General features: G+C 54.7%; 1 protein-coding gene and 1 long non-coding RNA gene across 5 annotated transcripts in view; both read right to left on the reverse strand.

The window, feature by feature from the left end:
- The window catches only part of ZNF638 (zinc finger protein 638), a 57,945-nt gene extending 40,644 nt beyond the window's left edge, over window positions 1-17,301 (reverse strand). For 3 of the 4 annotated variants that reach the window (XM_051617296.1, XM_051617294.1, XM_051617293.1), the window contains exons 1-2: window positions 13,511-13,743; window positions 1,670-3,476 (exon numbers count right to left, since the gene is read on the reverse strand). In XM_051617296.1, coding sequence (XP_051473256.1) covers window positions 1,670-3,476; window positions 13,511-13,728 — 2,025 coding nt within the window. In that variant the 5' untranslated portion in view covers window positions 13,729-13,743. Of the gene's footprint in view, window positions 1-1,669; window positions 3,477-13,510; window positions 13,744-17,175 lie in introns of those variants that run through there. The other variant, XM_051617295.1, reaches the window with a different exon arrangement.
- Window positions 11,464-13,490, reverse strand: LOC127383825 (uncharacterized). The gene is made up of 2 exons (XR_007889315.1): window positions 11,852-13,490; window positions 11,464-11,634 (listed from the first exon to the last, which is right to left on the reverse strand). It is a non-coding gene; the product is annotated as an uncharacterized LOC127383825 (long non-coding RNA).
- Window positions 17,302-18,050: the final 749 nt, after the last annotated feature.

Below are 18,050 nucleotides of genomic sequence, written 5' to 3' on the forward strand. Positions count from 1 at the left end.
CACCTACTTTCTTCCCAATTTTCCCTACTACAGACACATTTTTATAATCCAGCCTCCTTCCTCTGCTTCTCACAACTCTGTCCTAACTTGGCTGAACAATAACTGACTAAGACCTCACAGCAATGTGGGACCCGTTTCCTGGTGTGGGTCATACCACCCCTGCCCACCAGCACCTGCTGCAGCATCTCCCCATCTCCTCTGAAGACAAAACCCTGCACGTCTTGGTCATCTTTAGCCAAGCAACTGAGGCAAAAACACCCACTTTATTTGTAAAACCAAAAGGAAGAGGAAGTCCTCAGCCTTTAGAACTCACACACACACAAGACTGACACTGCTTAAAACAAGCATTTATTTTTTGCAGAAAACCTCCCCTCCACAAATCTAACTCTCCTGGTTACTTTGCAGGACTGCTGTCTGCCCATGGCTTGCCCATGAGGCCTCCCAACAGCCTGAACTGCCTACACAGAGCGGGGGCAGACAACAAAAAACCACTGCTCAGAATAAAGCTACTAAACACCAGAGGCAGAAGCAGCCACAACAGGGAGAAAAAGGTTGTGCAGCTGCAGAGGGCTCAGGATGCCTGGAGAACACTCCATGCCCTGAGGGCAAGAAGTTAGAACCTTTCATCTCCTCAAAAAGCTTCATAGCTTGTTTGTCAAGAAGCATTTTCAGCAAAAAAACATCTGCTTCACTCTAGAAAGCCCTACTCCCATTTTTATTTTAAAGCAAACTTGCCTTTAAGTTTACAAGCCTGCCCAAATGGCTGCACCTCTCCCCAGCCTTTGGTGTTTCCTGTGTAAAGGTACCTAAAAAATTCAGTTTTATTCTGAAGCCCCCAGTGCAGCTGTCACCATCCTCACTATTCATTCGCTTCTTTAACCCCCAGCACCAACAGGGGCCAGCAATTTCACAGGATTTTGCAAAGTTGCCCCTCTCCTGCAGGCCTCCCACACGTCTGGTGAAGACCATTTAAAACTTAAACACATGAAACTAACAAGGAATTATTCAAATTTTTTGTTTTAAGTTATGTTCTCTTGCATTTTGACATATCCAGCCTTTTCTTCCTTCAAGAGCTGAAACTGGTACGTGCTTCATGACTGGAAGCTCAGGCAGATGAATGGGAGCATTTTGCTTGTCCCCCAGAGCCAGTCTCCAGGCTCTGGAACAGTCACTGTCACACAGACCACATGTGGAAGATTAAATTATTTTGCAGATCAATAGGCTGCTTTGTTTTCCTGCAGACTTTGCAGGGTTGAATACACCAACATCCCATCTACCCTCCTGAGATGCAACACACCATCATTTTCTGCAGACATTTGGAGTCACCCAGATGACATGAGGGATTTTACCCCACTGACAAAGGGTTTGTTTTGGCATTTGAAACCCGTTGCAGAAGACACAAATAGCTTTTAATATTAAAAGAAATAGTAATAAAGCAATGCACGTGGCACCTCTGAGATGCCATCTGGAACAGAACAGGCTGTGCAGCAGTTACAATAATGGACTAGCACTGTCTCTAGCATTTTGAAATCTGCACGTCAGCAGCACTGGGGCTGGAGGGCAGCCTCACAGTCCATTTAATGCACAGTAAAGAACCGAGTTGATAAAACAGAGCAGCAGGTAAGATGGCGAGTACAAGGCTATGCAAGAAGCTGTGAAAGACACTCACCTTCATATGAGTGCATTCAATGTTACACAGAGAACACATATGTGGGAATATTCTTGGAGATGTGGCATAGTAGTCATTCATCATTGAGGGGGTGGGCAGTCTTTGTATCTTCTGGGAATCAGCCTGGAGAAAGGCAGGAAGCCACGATGCCTTCACGATCCCAAAAGGAGATTTAATGGGCCCCTCAGCCTTGGGCTGGAAGGGCTTCTGTCCTGCCCCCGGGGCACTGGGGGCAACCGACTGGCTTGTCCCAGATTCATGCTGGCTTCTCTCATGCTGGCTGAGTTTTGCAAGGAGTTCAGGTGAAAAAGGTGGGTGGCTTATTGGTGGCATCACGTGCTGGGTCATCGACTGCTGGACAAAAGTCAGCATGACAGGTGCCAGCATGGGTGCCAAGGGGGTGATCATAGGTGGCATCATGGGAGGCATGACAGGTGGCACTGCAGGCTGGGAGACAGGTGGCAACACAGGTGGCATGACTGGTGGGATTGCAGGCTGAGACACAGGTGGCATCATAGGTGGCATGACTGGAGGGACAGCAGGTTGGGACACAGGTGGCACCATAGGTGGCAGCACAGGTGGCACTGCAGGCTGGGAGACAGGTGGCACCATGGGTGGCATGACCAGAGGTATTGCAGGCTGGGAGACAGATGTCACCACGGTGAGTCCAGAGGGTGCCACACACAATCCGGACACCTTTCCTGGAGTCTCCGCTGGAAAGAACGATGGAGCATTTGAGGAATCACTCTGGAACCCCGTCGGCTTTATTAACTCTTCAACTGGAAACACCGGATTGCACGTCACGCTCGAGGAGGAGACACTCATGGACATGTTCTGCTCTCGTTGGAAGTCCTCCCTGTTCTCCCCGCTGGGTGCTTCGGGATTATAGACACGTGGCTCCAGAGGCTCTGCAGGCAGCGCCTCGGGATTGTAGGGACGCACTTCCAGAGGATCTTCTGTGTAACCGTATTTGCTGGCGTGCCCATAATCAATCACTTTGCTCTTGACTGCTGCCCCACTCGGGCCACCAACGGGCTCTTCCCCTCGGCTCTGGGGGTGCACACGAGAGGAGGAATGGCCCATCTTACGGATCCGGATTTCTCTCAAGATCAGGGGCATGTTTTCGGGCGTTAACTGTTCATCTGGATAGCGACTCAGCTCCTCCAGGTCTTCGTTGGACAGCCCAAAACTCGCCAAGATGCTGGAAGCGCTTTCGGGGGTGTAGCGGTTCTGGGCGTTGGAATTCTGCTCCGGGATCCGTGTCGAGGCAGATGGCTTCTGTCCAGTTGTCACAGCTGGGCGGGGATTGCTGTCCCAGCAGCTCGTGTGGGGCTCACCCTTCTGCTCCTGGTGGAGGTTGGTCTTCTCCTTTACCTGCCTGGGGTCAGCCCTGTGCAGAGTTACCCGAACGTTTATCCTCTGGGAACCCGTCCACTGAAACGACTCCTGTCCCGAAAATCTTTGTGGTGCTCCTTGAGGTGTCCCAGCTGCAGGCTTTCTCTGAAGACCTCCTGCACCTCCTCCCCGAAAGGATCCCGGAGGCTTTGTGCCAGCTGGATTAGGTCCTCTCGGCCTCGGAGGTAAAGTTCCTCTAGGGCTAAACATGGTGCTTTTCAGCAATGCCTGGTTGAACCAAGCATGAGGGGGTGCAGAGCTGCTGGTGGCAAGTGAGGTCAACTGCTGAAGAGCCAACTGGGTCTTAATTTGTGCAAGCTGTAAAGGAGGAGGGCCCAACAGAAGTGGGCTCCCAATGCCAAGGTTCAAGGAATTCACAAGTGGTGCGAAACTTTCCAAGAATAACACAAAGCTGAAAGTTAAAAGACAAGTATTAGATTATTTCATCTTTTCACCTCCTTCACGCAGTGGGTTCTACAACCGGTGAGATAAACAACCCAAGTCACAAAATGGTATTTTCATGACAGTCTAAGCAGCACTTTGGATTTCAAAACTCTGGTGAACAAAATCATTTCCTTTCACTGCAGAAAACCTTAATGTGCAGCGAACAGATATCAGGTAATTAAGTAAATGACCTTCACCCAACAAGCTCAGCCGCAGAGAACATACCCAGGGAGGACACTCTTCCAACAGCATTTTCTAAAACTTGACATTTCAGTTCTGAATGACAACATTGCTTGGATTAATTTACAATCAGAGCTATGAACCAGTGTATTAAAACCCCCTCCAAATGTTTACACGGTTTGAATTGTAAGTGGAATCATGATGTAGAGAATTCAACACTTGGACGTCAAACCATCACAGAATTGGTCCAAAGGCAGAACAGATTTCAGGAGGACACTCCCATGACCACTCTCATGGGTAAACTACCATAGCCTGAAAGTATTCACAGGGTGTGACAATGTTTGAATTCTGTGCCTAGAACATTTCCATTTCCCAGATATTAAAGGCAAGATCTTGTATTGAAACAACTGTAAACAGAAAGGTGTAAAATCATACAGAGACAGAAACCACATACATACAAGCATTAAACAAGCAAGTGGCAACAGGAACCATTTATTTCAGCTGAAACCACTGAGATGGAGTCCTGTGAGGCAGGAGAAGGTACAAATACAGGTGGGATTGGACAAAGTGATGCTCATGCTAGTAGAAAAGCAGAGGCAGAGTTTTGGAAACACACTCCTGTAGCACACTCCAAGCAAGGCGCCTCCTCTGCCCAGTCCTGCAGAACGAGCACACTTGAAGGGATCCCGAGAAACCCCCACTGCATCCCTCCTCAGGCTGCCACCTCCCATCACTGGATAACCTGTGGTTTCGTCCCTCTGGCAGCAATACAGTCAGTCTGAGCGAGTTTCAACAGCAGTTTCACCAGGCACCACTCTAACAGGGCTGGCAGACACTCCTGGGTGTTCCTGACCTCCTGTGCTGTATTTCTGCCGTGCTGAGGTTCTCATCTCACCACCACTAGCCCCACCACAGGCTTTGTTTCCAAATCTCACTTAAGTTGACCCCAAACAAAGAGTCTTCCAAGTAAATGGAGGTGCCTGCCATGTCTGTCATCTGGAAGGACTGAAGTTCTGAACCTTGAGCACCACAACTCAAAAAAGAAGACCAACACAGCTGCAGCCTGAAGGATGAACCACAGAGAAGCTGCAGGAGACCCAGAGTCTACAGCTGAATTCCTGCACCTTGTTCCAACTGGCAAGTTCTTTTCCAGTTCTATTTGCAGTCATTTCATTTTAACTAAGTACAAAGTGAAGCCAGGCCTAGGAGGAACAGTAGCTGCAGAAACATCAATCAGATCTCTATTACAAAAGCACACATACTAAAAGAAAGATTCCCAGCAGAAAGCAACCCCAGAACTCCAGCCTCTCATCTAGAACTCCTTACCCAATTATCCCTCCTCCCTCAACACATTCAATCATACTGAAATGATAACTGCATGTCAGGCCAGGTTTGTTCAAGGCAGTTGCAAAACAGGCTATGAAGCAAACTCCCCCTCAAAGCCAACTCTTCCTGTTCAGTTTTGCTGTTCTCCAGAACTCTCGTCACTGGAGGGCAAAAAAAAACACCTCTGGGCACATGATTTGGAAAGCAGTTGGAGAGAGAATAGCAAAGCCAGCCAGAGCAAAAAGAAGTGTGGGTGTATTAATAGGGCACCACTGTAAAAATAAACACACTGGTTTGCAAAGTGAAGAGGGAATATGGGCACATACCTACGTCACCCTAGAGAGGACTATGGGAATAATCAGTTGAAAAGCAAAAACAGATGGAATTTCTTTTGCTTTTCAGTGAATATTCTAAGCTAGACTTGAGGATAACCTTTCCTCACCTTGTCTCAGCAGCAGTACTCCAAAATGAGGAAGCAACATCTTCCATTTTGGGTATTAAAAACATAAAAATACCCTTACTGAAGTAGATCAGAAGCCCAATGCCCTGTGTTCAACAGGAATTAAACCCTGATGTTATAAATTAATGTACTTTCTCCTAAGTCCTGAAACTCCCTTCAGCTGACAGCCTAAGGGCTGGAATGGCATTTCACCTAAGATGTTCGTTGACAAATTAATCAAGAGAACTTTCTCAGGAACAACAAACAAAGCCTATTCAGGTAATACGTTGCTACCGGACCTGTTAACTAACCCTCAGAAAATGCTAAAACCAGTTTCAGAAGCAGCTCCTGCCTTAACATCCAGGCCACAAGAGCCACTTTCTCAGCCAGTGGCACTGGAAGGCACAGATCAAACCCAGCCTCTTCAGGCCCAGAGAAGAGACACGGCACTAACATTTAAAAATACCTCCCTGGGTCAGGAAAATAAGAGAACAGAGACCAGGAATTTCCCTCTCAAACTACACCTGGCTATTAGCCAACAAAATCCAGAAGGCAGTTTTGTGATTTCTGTGCTGAAAGGTTCACGAAAAAGTTCCTAAGTACAGAGGAACCTTGAAGCTGAGTTTTTTAATTACATTCCTGCTTGTTCTGCACAGCCCTCAGTGACTGCAGCCCCTCTGAAGGAAAACACTGAGGACTTCCCTCAGCCCCACACCACTGCAAATAGATTTCAGCAGATCCAAGAGACTGGTCTCCTCCTCACTGGCCTTACCTACATCTGAAGTCCCATCACATACTGACATCCAGTCACGTGCTGCAGAGCAGCCATGGAGCCTTCATCAGCTGGGTCCCATACCTGACCTTTTCCAAAGAAATGCTGGAAATGACAGCTGAAAGATAAAGTGATGCCAAGACTAAGGAAACAATGGCCTGGATGTTTCAGGCTGGATGTTCACCTTCCCCTTCAGAAGAGGCTTTGTTTGGGGTGTGTCTGAGATCCTCCAGACTGCTTTTCCTGGTGCAGGGACCTCCTGACCAGGCTCAGGGCAGTGATCAAGCACCTTGCCTGATGCTCCATCATGAGCCCATGAAAAACAGGTGGAATTCCCCACAGACCACTGTCCTCACCTGACTGCTGGGAAAGGTCAGTCCTTGAAGCTTAACATTTCGGAATATCACAGAAAAGCCAAACGATCCCATTCTTGCTTTCTCTTCAATTCCATCAGTCCATTTTGCAAAGCTTCGCAACACGAAGATAAATGAAAAGCTCTGGCTACCTGCCAACACACTGGAGAGCCTTAAGGACAGCAGTTGTCTATGTGGTGGGTACAGATTCATCTTGTACCTTCCCAGGTTCAAGGATACAGCTAGAATAAGCTTTTACCCTCTTCCCCTACAACTCTCCTCCCTCTCCAGAGGAATCCTGTGTTTCCAGGATCCAAGGTCCACCTCTGGTGCAGTTAAGCTGCATGCCTGCTTGCAGAGTGCCTCTGTGCAGAGCTGATGCCACCTAAGCAGAGACCCAGAGAAGGACGTCACCAACACTGACAGTTCACTAAAAATACACACAAAACTCCCCTCTCCTAGAGATACAGGAAGCAACAGTCAAAAGCAGTGGGCACAGACAGATTTGGAGAATCTGCCAGGTGGGAAAAAGGGAAATGCAGCCCTGACCAGCAATACTGGTAAGTTCAAGCTCTTGGTGCTAAAGGTGAAAAAAATGTCACCTCCATCTTGAAGCTGTCCCCTCTCAGTGGCCAGCTGTTCACCACCAGCAGAACCCCTGCAGTCAGCAGTGCAACACACAAACCAACCACATACACAACCAGAGGACTGGGTCACAGGTCTGGCAAGAAAGCCTCACAAGAACTGGAAGCTGCTCTCTCTAGGCTCAGGAGAAGGCTTCCTCTGAAGATCCAGCCTCCTGCAGTCCCTGGAAGGATAACTTGGCTACTGAAACTCAGGAAGCCCAGACAGATCCCACTGCCTGCCCTGACAGGAACGTGACTGGGAAGGTGCCAGCAGCCCAGCACCCACACAGCCCCCCAGTCCTGCACCCCTTCTCCATAGGACAGGAAGACTGATAAAGCCCATAGTATGAGATAGAGGAAGTATGAAAAGTGCAAGCACTGCCCAGCAGCAGCCAAAACAGCAGAGCGTGAGCAACCTGGCTCAATGCAGCCAGTTAACTTCATCCCAGCCAGAGCAGGGACAAAATGACACTGGCCTCACACTACCAAGCCAAGGTCAGCAGGGAGATAAACCACAAGGAGCCACTGCCAGAACACCTGCAGCTCCTCCAAGGGCCAGCTCGGTAGGATGTGAAGCATTAAACTAGCTGCATCTGCACCAGACTCCTCCATCCCTGCTGGTCCAACTCCAGCAACCTAAATTCCAGATCCCAAATATGAGAAATTCAAGTTTGATACAAGTCAGACTTCTTCCTTAGAGGTACCGTATCAACTACACACGTTACAACAGCTTGAAAAGCAAACCAGATCATTTGCTTTCCTTCAAACCTATAAAAGCTCCCTGAACAGATGACCTGCATTTCCAACAAACACCATTTTATTACATGCACCCTATTACACGCCTCATCAACACCAAGCAAGCACCTCCCAAAAAGCAAACCCCCCAAAAGAACCAATTCAAAGACAGGCCTGCAGAAATCTGAAGTGAAAACGTGTCATTCCCTCCTGCCTCTCTGTATTTTCCTCCTTGGCAATACTGGGAACAAGAGCCCTACAGCTGGAGCCCAGCTTGGTGCAAAGTCACCTCCCTCAGGTGTTTGTCACTGTCTGGCAGCTCCTGAATGCTCCCCATCCTTGCAGTCAGAAACACTTGTGGAACTCAGTGACAGGGAGTAACTGCTCCATTTCCTTCCCTTAGAACTGCCCAGGTCACTTAGGGGGCTCCAACTCCAAGCGACTGCCCCCATGCTGTCCTGCTGCTGACCCTGGTGGAAACCAGAGCTGAGCTGCAACCTGATGCACAGAACCAGCCACTGCGTGGGCTAAACATACCATCAGTGTTGTTAAGGATTAGTAAGACACTGACAGAAACCACTATGTGGCTATCTCAGGTATGAAAGCACCCAGAAAAAAAGCAACAAAAGCTAAAATTTGATGCATAGTTAGGTGTATCTTTATATACACTTATGCACTTACACAGCTACTCGCTCCCCCTTCCTCCCCAGAGAGACAATGGGAAGGGTAAAAGAAGTAAAACCCATGAATTAAGATAAAGACAGTCTAGTAGGTCTTCAGAAGCCACCTGTTCCTGCAGAAAGGGGGGTAAAAGCCACGAGCAAAGTCCAGTCACTCACGTCCTCCCACAGGCAGACAGAGGCTCAGTCAGGCTCCAAATACACTACCCTGGAAGTCAAAACCACTCTTTTCTTCTTCCTCTGCCCCAGTTTGATCACCAGGCATGATGCACACAGCATCAACAGCTCAGTGGCTGGCTGGGGTGGCTGTCCCAGCCCTGTCCCCTCCCAGGCTCCTGCCACCCCCAGCCTCTTGCCTCAGAGGGGCAGGGAAGAGCCCCTGAATGCTGTGCGAGGACTGCCCAGCAGTACCCAAACCATCGGAGCTCCCTCCCCATCCAGCAGCCCTACACCCCATCCCGGCCAGACCCACTCCAATCCTGTGACACAAACCACTGAAATTTTCCCAAAGCCTGGAGGTGGCCATCAGGCTCCCCAGGAGGCTCCTCACAGCTGGGCTTGGCCAAGTGGCCCAAGGGCAAACCACCCCAACCATCTCCCATGGGATCCATCCAAGGGCCTGCCAGGATGTCCCATGGGAAGCAACTCTTTTGGGTTCCCCCACAGCAGGAGCTGCCTGCAACCCACAAACACACCATGCCCAGGGAAGCTGCTGCTGCTCCTTTGGTAGCTGGTGGGGACCTGGCTGTCATATTATTAACCACATGCACAGGGATGTGACAATGTCCATCTTCCCACTCCAGTCCCAAGAGCTGGGTCTCTTTTGCAGGTCCTTTGTTTTGTTTTCCAGCACAACCACCCTTTGGAAGGATCTGTACTGCTCCTTTCCCTTCTCCAACACTTCCTGGCTGTGCTGCCCAACATGGTGTTGCCAGGGTGTGGGGGGCATTGAGGGGCTTCACCCTGCTCCAGTGCTGCTCCATCAGCCCACAGCAAGGGTGGGCTGTTTCCAGCCAGGATACTCAGCTCCAGGAGCACAGACTCTGCTCCACAGGAAAGCAGCCTGTGCCCTGCATGCTGCTGCCCAAAGGATGGAAGCTGGGACTCCCACTCATGCCAGTGTGGCATCTCCAGCACAGCAGCGACCTCCTTCAGACCATGATGGTCCACCTCAGCTTCTGGCACTGCCACATTGGACCCTTCACAGCTGAGACTCTGGCCTGTAAGAGAGAGGAGGAGATTCTCTTGGAATCACTGGAGCTGGTAGAACAGCTTCTCCACAGCTGGTGCCTTGGTGTCTGGCCACCCCACCATCCCCAGGGCACTGCTCTTCAACACCATGTGTTCAACATCAACCTCTGCCATTGGACAGCATCTGGAGACCTGCTTCTTGTCCAGGTCGCTGCAGACCATCTCCACCACTTCCCTCAGACCACAGACAAGGTGCTCCACTTGCCACCACAGTCTTCCAGATGATCCTCGAGAAAATGCTTGCATGGAGCCTGTGGTTCAGCCATGGTGTCTGTTCGTGCTGTTCTCAGGTCCGGGCTCCCTCCAGCTCCTCTGAGGCTCCTGAACATCTTGAGGCCAGGTCCCAGTGGAGCACGAGAAGCTGCTCTCTCATTCTGGCAGGGAGCAGGGACAAGGCACCCCTCCTCAGGTGGTCTGCCATTCCAGCAGGATTACATTCCTGCTCAGCCAAAAATTCCCAGGCCATCAGAGGTGAAAACCACTCCAGGCACCTGCCCAAGTTCTCCCACACACCACCCCAGAGCAGCTGCCACAGGGCACGTCCCACCTGCCACCCCCAGCTGGATGGTTATAGGAGGATCCACCAAGATCTGCACTGGAACCAGTGGGTGCAGAGTGTGGTGAGGTGGCAGCGTGAGTGGGGCACTGGTGGCAGGGGGACACTGTTGTTAACATCACAAACAAGTCAGGATCAGAACCAGGTTCACCATGCACAACACTACAAACGTCCTGGTTATGTTCAACAGACTGGGGTGGCCACTGCAACCAGGCTGGCAGGATCTGTCCCAGGGGAGGAGGGAGGTGTAACCACTGTGTGTCCCCAAGGGATGCTTCCTGGAGTGCAGCGATGACACCAGCACAGAAGCCAAACACCAGAGCAGGCTCCGAGCACCACTTTTTATCCCAGGTTTCCCACAATAAAGCAGTGAAGGCTGGAGCTGATATTGCAAAGCTCCACAGGCAGCAGCTCCTCAGCACCAGCCTCAGCTCAGCATGCTGGAATCAGACCTGTCACTGTCCCTCTAACCCCCTCCTGCCCCTCACTGAGCTCCCAAAAGGACCATGGGGGTGCTGAGCACCCCCAGAGCCCCTCACTCACACCCACACCCCACCTCTGGGATGGGGGGAGGAAAGGAAGCCCAAAAGGGAAAAAAAACCTGGGCTGAGATTAAAACCCTTGAACAGGTGATGGGAAGAGGGGGAAAAACAAACAAAACAAAACAGGCAATTATTAGTCAGCACCTCCTGGGGCAGAGCACTGCCCAGCCAGGCTCCCAGCAACAGTCACCCACCCTTTTCTTCTTCCTCTACCCTCGTTTTCACTGCCGAGCAGGACATTCCATGGTGTGGAATAACCCTGTGAGCAGACCAGGTCAGAGCTGTGCCCCCTTTGCAGGGGGGAAAGCCTTGACACCAGACACACACTGCTCAGCAACAGCCACAACACGCTGTGTGCCTCAGGCTGCTGCAGCCACAAACCCCAAACACAGGCTGCTGAGAGGACACTTAACCCCATCCCAGCCAGAGCCAGGACAGCCCAGCAACACAACCCACTGCAGATATATCCCAAACACACTCCCTTCCACTCCAGTATTCATGGGGTTCAGTGCATCAAGTTTATATACAGACAAATAGCAAAGAAAAAAACAATTGGCAGAAGTATTTAAGCAAGTAATTCTTCAGAGGAAAACCAGGGCATTTCTGCACCTCCACGGATGATCAGCTGCAGGGATTTCTGGCCTCTTTTCACTTTGCAGGTACAACCTGGAGCAGGACAAACCCAACCCACTGCTTCACAAATGCACTTATGTGAGTGCAGCAGCTCTGAGGCATGCTCAGCTCTGCACCCCGGTGGGGAGATGCTCTAGACACTCCAGACAAAGAGCAAATCCTGACACTTCTGCCTAAAACTTCCTAAAAAAAAAAGCCCTAAATTCCTCTCAGAATATTTAACTGAAAGTTAAAAAACATTTTCATTTACCTTTAAATGTGACAGATGAAAAAGAAATGTTTCAGTGTTCTTCCCATTTCACAGAGAGAAGAAGAGCTCCTTGTTTGGTAAGGACCAACACGAGCACAGTTGAGGTTCCACTGAGCTCAGCCCCAAAACCAAACTGCAAGATCCTGGGGAAATGGAAGAACAAGGAAGCCAGCAGGAAGCAGCAACTTTTTAACTGCCTGGAACCCCACCCTCGGATAAACATCACTCAGTTTCCTCAGTTGTTGTGGAAGCTGGAGAAGGTATCAGCCCTTGCATCCTCCACGCCAGGGTGATTCTTCTGCTAGTTGTTTGGTTTTTGTTTGTTGGGGTTTTTTGTTAAATCAAGAAAAAGAAAAATGCAATTAAAGATACTTCTTGTCCTTGCAGAGTGCTTTCCCAACAGGGAAAAAAAAAATTACCTCACTTGTACATCCACTCTCTTGAAGACCTCACAACACAGTTTAAATTTAATATTCTAAATACTGAGTGATCACACACCAGAGCAAAACCCAGAACTGAATGCACATTTCAACAGCAGATCTGGGCTAGAAACCAGCACAGGTCATTATTTAAAACACCAAAATACAATGCATTTCAATGTTACTTAAATACTTTTTAAATAATCCTATGGAAAAAAAAAATAATAATAATTAAAACAAAAAGCCCAGCCTGCATGACATGATTACAGTAACTGTAACTGAGGAAAAATACTACAGCAGAATGTGTCTGAGTTGCATAAAAAGGTCAAACCTCCAAACCTGTGAGGTCCCCAGGTAAGCACCATCAACCTGAGTCTGTTAATACCCGAGTGAAAGGAACTCTTCTTGCTATTGTTTTGGTTATTTTGACCAATTCCTATCAATTACTACCTCCTTCGGAGTCAAAAAAACCAGCCAGAAAGGGGAAGCTGTAGTTATTACCCCAGAAAACCACAAGTATGAGATGTCAGGAGACACGTCTGCGTTCTGAGCTCTCCAAGGATACAGTGATGAACACCAAGCTCCCCAGCCGACCAGAGGGAACACTGCTTCCTCCAAGGGCGAGTTTTAGAGCCAAACCCACTATTCCCAAACTGCCAGATAGCTTTGTCTCAACGTAATGTGCTTGGTTTGTGGATGTAATTAAAGGTTTTGAGCTTTCTCTGCAACCCAGCTGGACAGAGAGGGAACACAGGAAGAACCCGCGAGCACACGCTGCCTTTCCCTGACTCAGCACACGTGTGAAGAGCCGAGATTGAGTAAATCTCTTGTACCACCGCGCTTCCATCAACACGCGGCCCGCTGGCGCGCCAGGAGCTCCGGCTGCCGTGCAGATAAACCTCACACCTCCCTTCACAAGGGCCCGTTTATCCGCCTGCCTTTTGCCTTGCAGGGCAACCCAACCACCAGCTCCCGGCCGGCTGGGGCGGGATACACCCCCGATGGCCAGCAGGCGCCCAGAGGCAGGGCAGCGCCCGCCCCAGCGCCCGCACCCGCCCGCAACACCCCGCTGCGACGGCGGCACGGGGTGCAGGAAGGCGGCGAGCCCGCCACACGGCGCCCCTCAGCCCCCCGGGGGCCGCGGGAGGCCGGTCCTGAGGGGCCGCCGCCATTTTGTGCGTCCCCTCAGCCCCCGGCTGCGCCACGGCGGGCCGAGGGGCGGCCGCCGCCGAGCTCGTACCTCCGCCGGGGCGCCGCCGCCGAGCCGCGCCGCTCGCAACAGCCCTTCCCCTCCGCTTTCCTCCTCCTCCGTCTTCCCCCGCCGCCCCGTCCAGCCGAGCCGAGCCGAGCCGGGCCGGGCCCAGCACCGCGGCCCGGGATGCGCGGCCCCGAGCTGCGCGACAACCGCCTCTGCGCATGCGCCGGGGAGGGGCGGGGCGCGGCCGGGAGGGGGCGCATGCGCAGGAGCCGAGCGGGACGATGCCTGCGATGCCAGGCGTGCGGGCACCGCGCCCCGCGGCGTCAAGGAGGGCATCTGCGCATGCGCCTGGCGGGCGGTGAGGGCACGCCGCTCTCCCGCGAGGCACGCTGGGATGTTTCCTCCCCCTATATAAGCGCTGGCGCGGCGGCGGGAAGCGCCGCTCGGTCGCGGCGGCGGGAGCGGGTCGGGCTGCGCTGGCTGCTCCGCCGCCCCTCAGTTTTCCCCATCGCCTTCCGAGCGGCTGTGCTGCCGCTTCCTTCCGCTCTCCACAGGCCTGCTGTTCTCTCTGGTGCAGCCCTCGCTCCTCGCATCATCCCCCTCGCCTCCCGTTCCTCTCCGAGGGCCTGCGGTGTGGCTGCTGGGCTGTGGGGTGAGGCTGCCCGCCCTTCCTCCTCTGCTCCTGCCTGATCCCGGTTGCTGGCCCACGTCTGTGGACACCAGGGACGCAAGGACAGGGAGCATCCATCCTCCTCTTCCCTGCCGGATCCCTCAGCGACGCCACGGGCGTCTGGAGCCGTCCCCTCGGGGGGCTCCCACCTTACAGACCCCATCTCTCCAGCCTCCCAGCTGAACGTGCTGCTCCCCCCGAGTTGCTCTTCGAGGTGTGCCTGGCAGCCAGTGCTTGCCTCAGTTTTCCACTGGAAGCCAGCAAGGAGCCCGAGACTCCTGAGGCACTGACTCACGGGGGTTGTCCATGAAGTGTTTGCTCTCCTTGGAGCCTCCACGCTCGCGCCGCTGGGGCCAGACTGGGCCCTGTCCCCACATGAAATCTTCCACCGCTCGCTAGGGCGATGCTGGCCTGAAAACAAGTCTAAAAGCTCTTGCCCTGCGAGGTTTCAGCACAGTTCCCGTCACTGTGGGCTCCTCTGTCCCACAAAGCACCTTCACAGGTGGCTTTCCAAGGAGCCGGGGGATGCCTGTAAGAGCTGCCGCCTTATTTCCTGAAAACAGCAAAGCAGATGCCGAACCCAACCACTGAGGCAGCCAGAGACTCTGCTGCTGCCTCCTGGTGACTGGCCACGAAGCACGGCTGGGACCTGCAGCTCCTGGAGTCCAGAGGAGGCCATGGAGGTGTCAAACCAGGACAGGAGGCCACTGGCCTTGGCACACTGCTGGCTCATGGTCATCCTCCTGTCCACTTTCTCCTACCCTGCTCTCCAGCAGGTCAGCCCCCAAACTGTACTGGTACACGGGCTTGTTCTTCCCCAGATGCAAGACTCTGCCCTTGCCCTTGCTGGATTTCATCAAGTTTCTCCCCACCCAACTCTCCAGCCTGTCCAGGTCTGGCTGAAGGGCAGCACAGCCTTCTGGTGTGTCAGCCACTCCTCCCAGTTTGTGGCAGGGGATGGCTGGGGAGGTGGGAGAGGAGGGATGGAGGTGGGAGATGCAGGAGCAGGGCTGGTGGGAGGAGGGCTGGAGGATGGGGCTGGTTCAGCTCAGGGGGACATGTGTCCCTGTGTCCCCGTTGGGGATAGAGCCGGGGGGACGTGCAGCCCCGTGTCCCTTTTGGAGACACAGCAGGGGGGACGTGCAGCCCCGTGTCCCTGTCCCTGTGTCCAGGACCACCTGCAGTGCCAAGGTTGGGCATGTGTGACATTCCCCAGTCGGTGGCCTGGGCAGGGACAGTGTGTGAAAGCGTTGGTGACATTCCTGGACTAACTCAGCACTGGGCGGCCTTCAGCGACCTTGCAGGGCTGCCCTGGCCCCTCACCCACCCCGTGAATCCCACAGGATCCAGGGATGGAGCTGGGGGCAGAGCTGTGCCCACACGTGCCATCACCCAGGTCCATGCCAGGACCTCTCAGACCCCAAGGTGACCCTGGAGCCCCCAGACCTGCTGCCCCCCCAACAGCTCATATCCCCCTGGCCCTTCCTGTGCTCCAGCTCCACGGGGGTCCCCACACCCCCAAAAGCCAGAGGGGCACCTGCAGGTGGGGATGGGGGTGGGGAGGACACACCACAGATCCACCAGAGCTCTGGGGCTCCTCGTGGTGGGGACATCCCTGCACCCTGGGCACACCCCGTGGTTCCTTTTCTGGGGCCACTCCTGCCACCCTGCAGCCCTAGACCCTCCCACCAGCATCTCCGACACCCCTGGGGTGGGGTGGGGGTGCCCAGCATCCCCCCCGGATCAGGCCCTTAGGCTATTTTTATCCCCTGTGGTGGCAGAGCCTTACAAGGAGCCACCAGCCACCCCCCCAGGGGAGGCAATTTGTCCCCGAGGTGCCACATGTCATGCAGAGTGGATTGTCACCTCGGTGGAGCAGCCTGCTCGTCTTACATCCCAACGGGCCTCTTGGGGACACCTTGTGATGTTTTTATGTCCCACCCCCTTATTCCTCAGCTCCCCCCCCCCCCTTCCCCCAGCCCACCCCTGAATTAGCACCTGGTGAAGAGCAGGTTCCCGACAGATGAGGCCAGAGGGACAGAAATAAACGTGTCACTCCAGCCATCAGTGGCACCGTGGTGGCCCCGGGGCTGGTGTCACCAGACAGACGCTGGGCTGGGGGATCGGGGTGGGGAGGGGGGGCCCTGGATCCATCCTCCCCCCTTGTCCCCCAGCCCAACCAATGGGGTTTGGCTTCCTATGGAGCAGGAGCTAAGTGACATGACCAGGGACATCCTGACACCGGTGGCAGAGGCACCAGGACGTTGTCAGGGTCCATTTTACCCCAAGACAAGGGTCTGACCCCCTTCTGGGGAGGGGGAGGATCCCTGGAGCACACAGCACCCCTTGGCTTCCCCCCCCCCCCAACCCATCTATGCCCCCAGGATGGACCCTCCTAATGGGGTCCCACACTGTGGGGACACCCCTGGCCAGGGGCAGAGGGAGCCCCCCCATCTCCATGCTGCCTCACCCCCTCATTTCAGCAAAATGCCAACCCCGAGGGGGTGGAAGGGGTTTGGGGGTCCATGGGTGACCCCCCCCCTCCTGCTGGACCCTCCTCCTCCCCCCCAGCTTGGACCCCCATCCCGGTTCTGGGCAGAGGGGCTTCTCCTCCCACTCTGCTCCTCTGTACCCCAGTTTGGGGTCTGGCTGGGGGGGCCGGGGGACACTAAGGGGCTGAGAGGGGCTCAACCCCCCCCCTCCCTAAACCCACCGTGGGGTACCCCAGGGGGGCTGAGGGCACCCCCCGGATCTGAAGGGACCTCCAGGAGCTGAGGGAACTCCCAGGGGGCTGTGGGAACCCCCCCGGGGCTGTAGGGACCCACGGGACTTGAGGGGACCCCCGGGGGACTACGGGACCCCCATGGGGCAGTGGGGGGCTGTAGGGACCCCCGGGAGCTGAGGAGACCCCCACGGGTCTGTAGGGACCCCCGGGGGGGGGGCGGGGGGAGAGTCAGTGAGGACCCCTGGGAGTTGAGGGAACCCTCGGGGGGAGGGGGGGGATGATCTACGGGCCCCCCGTTTCCATGGCACTCACCGTCGGAGCTGGTCGAGAGGCAGCGGGCCGGGGTCGGGGGGGTCCTGGGGGCCCCGTTTTTGGGGCGCGGAGCCCCCACCGCCGCCCGCCGGCATCTCGGGGCCGCGGGTGCCGATCCGAGCGGTCCCGGCTCGGTCCTGGCGACCGGCCCGGGCTGGTCACGGGGGGGGGGATGGGGGGGGTGGGCCTGGGGGCGGTGCTGGGGGAGCCCGGGGGGTGTCACGCTGGGTGCCCCCCGCCCCACAACTGCTCCCCAGCACTGGGGCGCTGCCCCCTTCCTTCCCCCCCCCCCCCCCCCCAACAAGCTCCCCCAACCTCGGGGGTGTGGGGCTGGATCCCCCTGCCCCAAGGTGTGTGTGTGTCCGGCCCCCCAATACTGGGGAACCCCCCCCCCCCAAATGCTCCCCCCCCTAAATCCCCCCACCCCTCAAGGTGTTCCCCCCCACAACACGGGGGGGTGTAAGGTTGGATACCCCCACTCCCTTAGCACCCCCCCACATCGAGGATGCAGGGGCTGCACCCCCCACCCCAGGTGCCCCCCCAAACAGTGGGGGGCGGGTCTGGGGATCCCCCCACCCCAAAACCCCGGCTCTCCCCCCCCCCAACTCTGGGGGTGCTGGGCTGTGTGCCCCCCCCCCTCCCCACGGTGCCCCCAACCTGGGGTGCGGGGCTGTGGGCCCCCCCCAGGGCCCCCCAGCACTGGGGGTTCAAACTGGGGGTCCCCTCCCCCCACATTCCCCCCCCCCCCCAGCCACGTGTCCGCCACGTGACACCCCCCCCCCCTCCCCAGCCGCCCCCCCTCGCCCCCTCGCTGTGTTTACATCAACCCGCCAATCAGCGCCTCTCTAGCAGCGCTCCCTCGCGCCGCGGCGGCC

This window comes from Apus apus, chromosome 4 (genome assembly GCF_020740795.1).
Source record: "Apus apus isolate bApuApu2 chromosome 4, bApuApu2.pri.cur, whole genome shotgun sequence".
Taxonomy (NCBI): Eukaryota; Metazoa; Chordata; class Aves; order Apodiformes; family Apodidae; genus Apus; species Apus apus.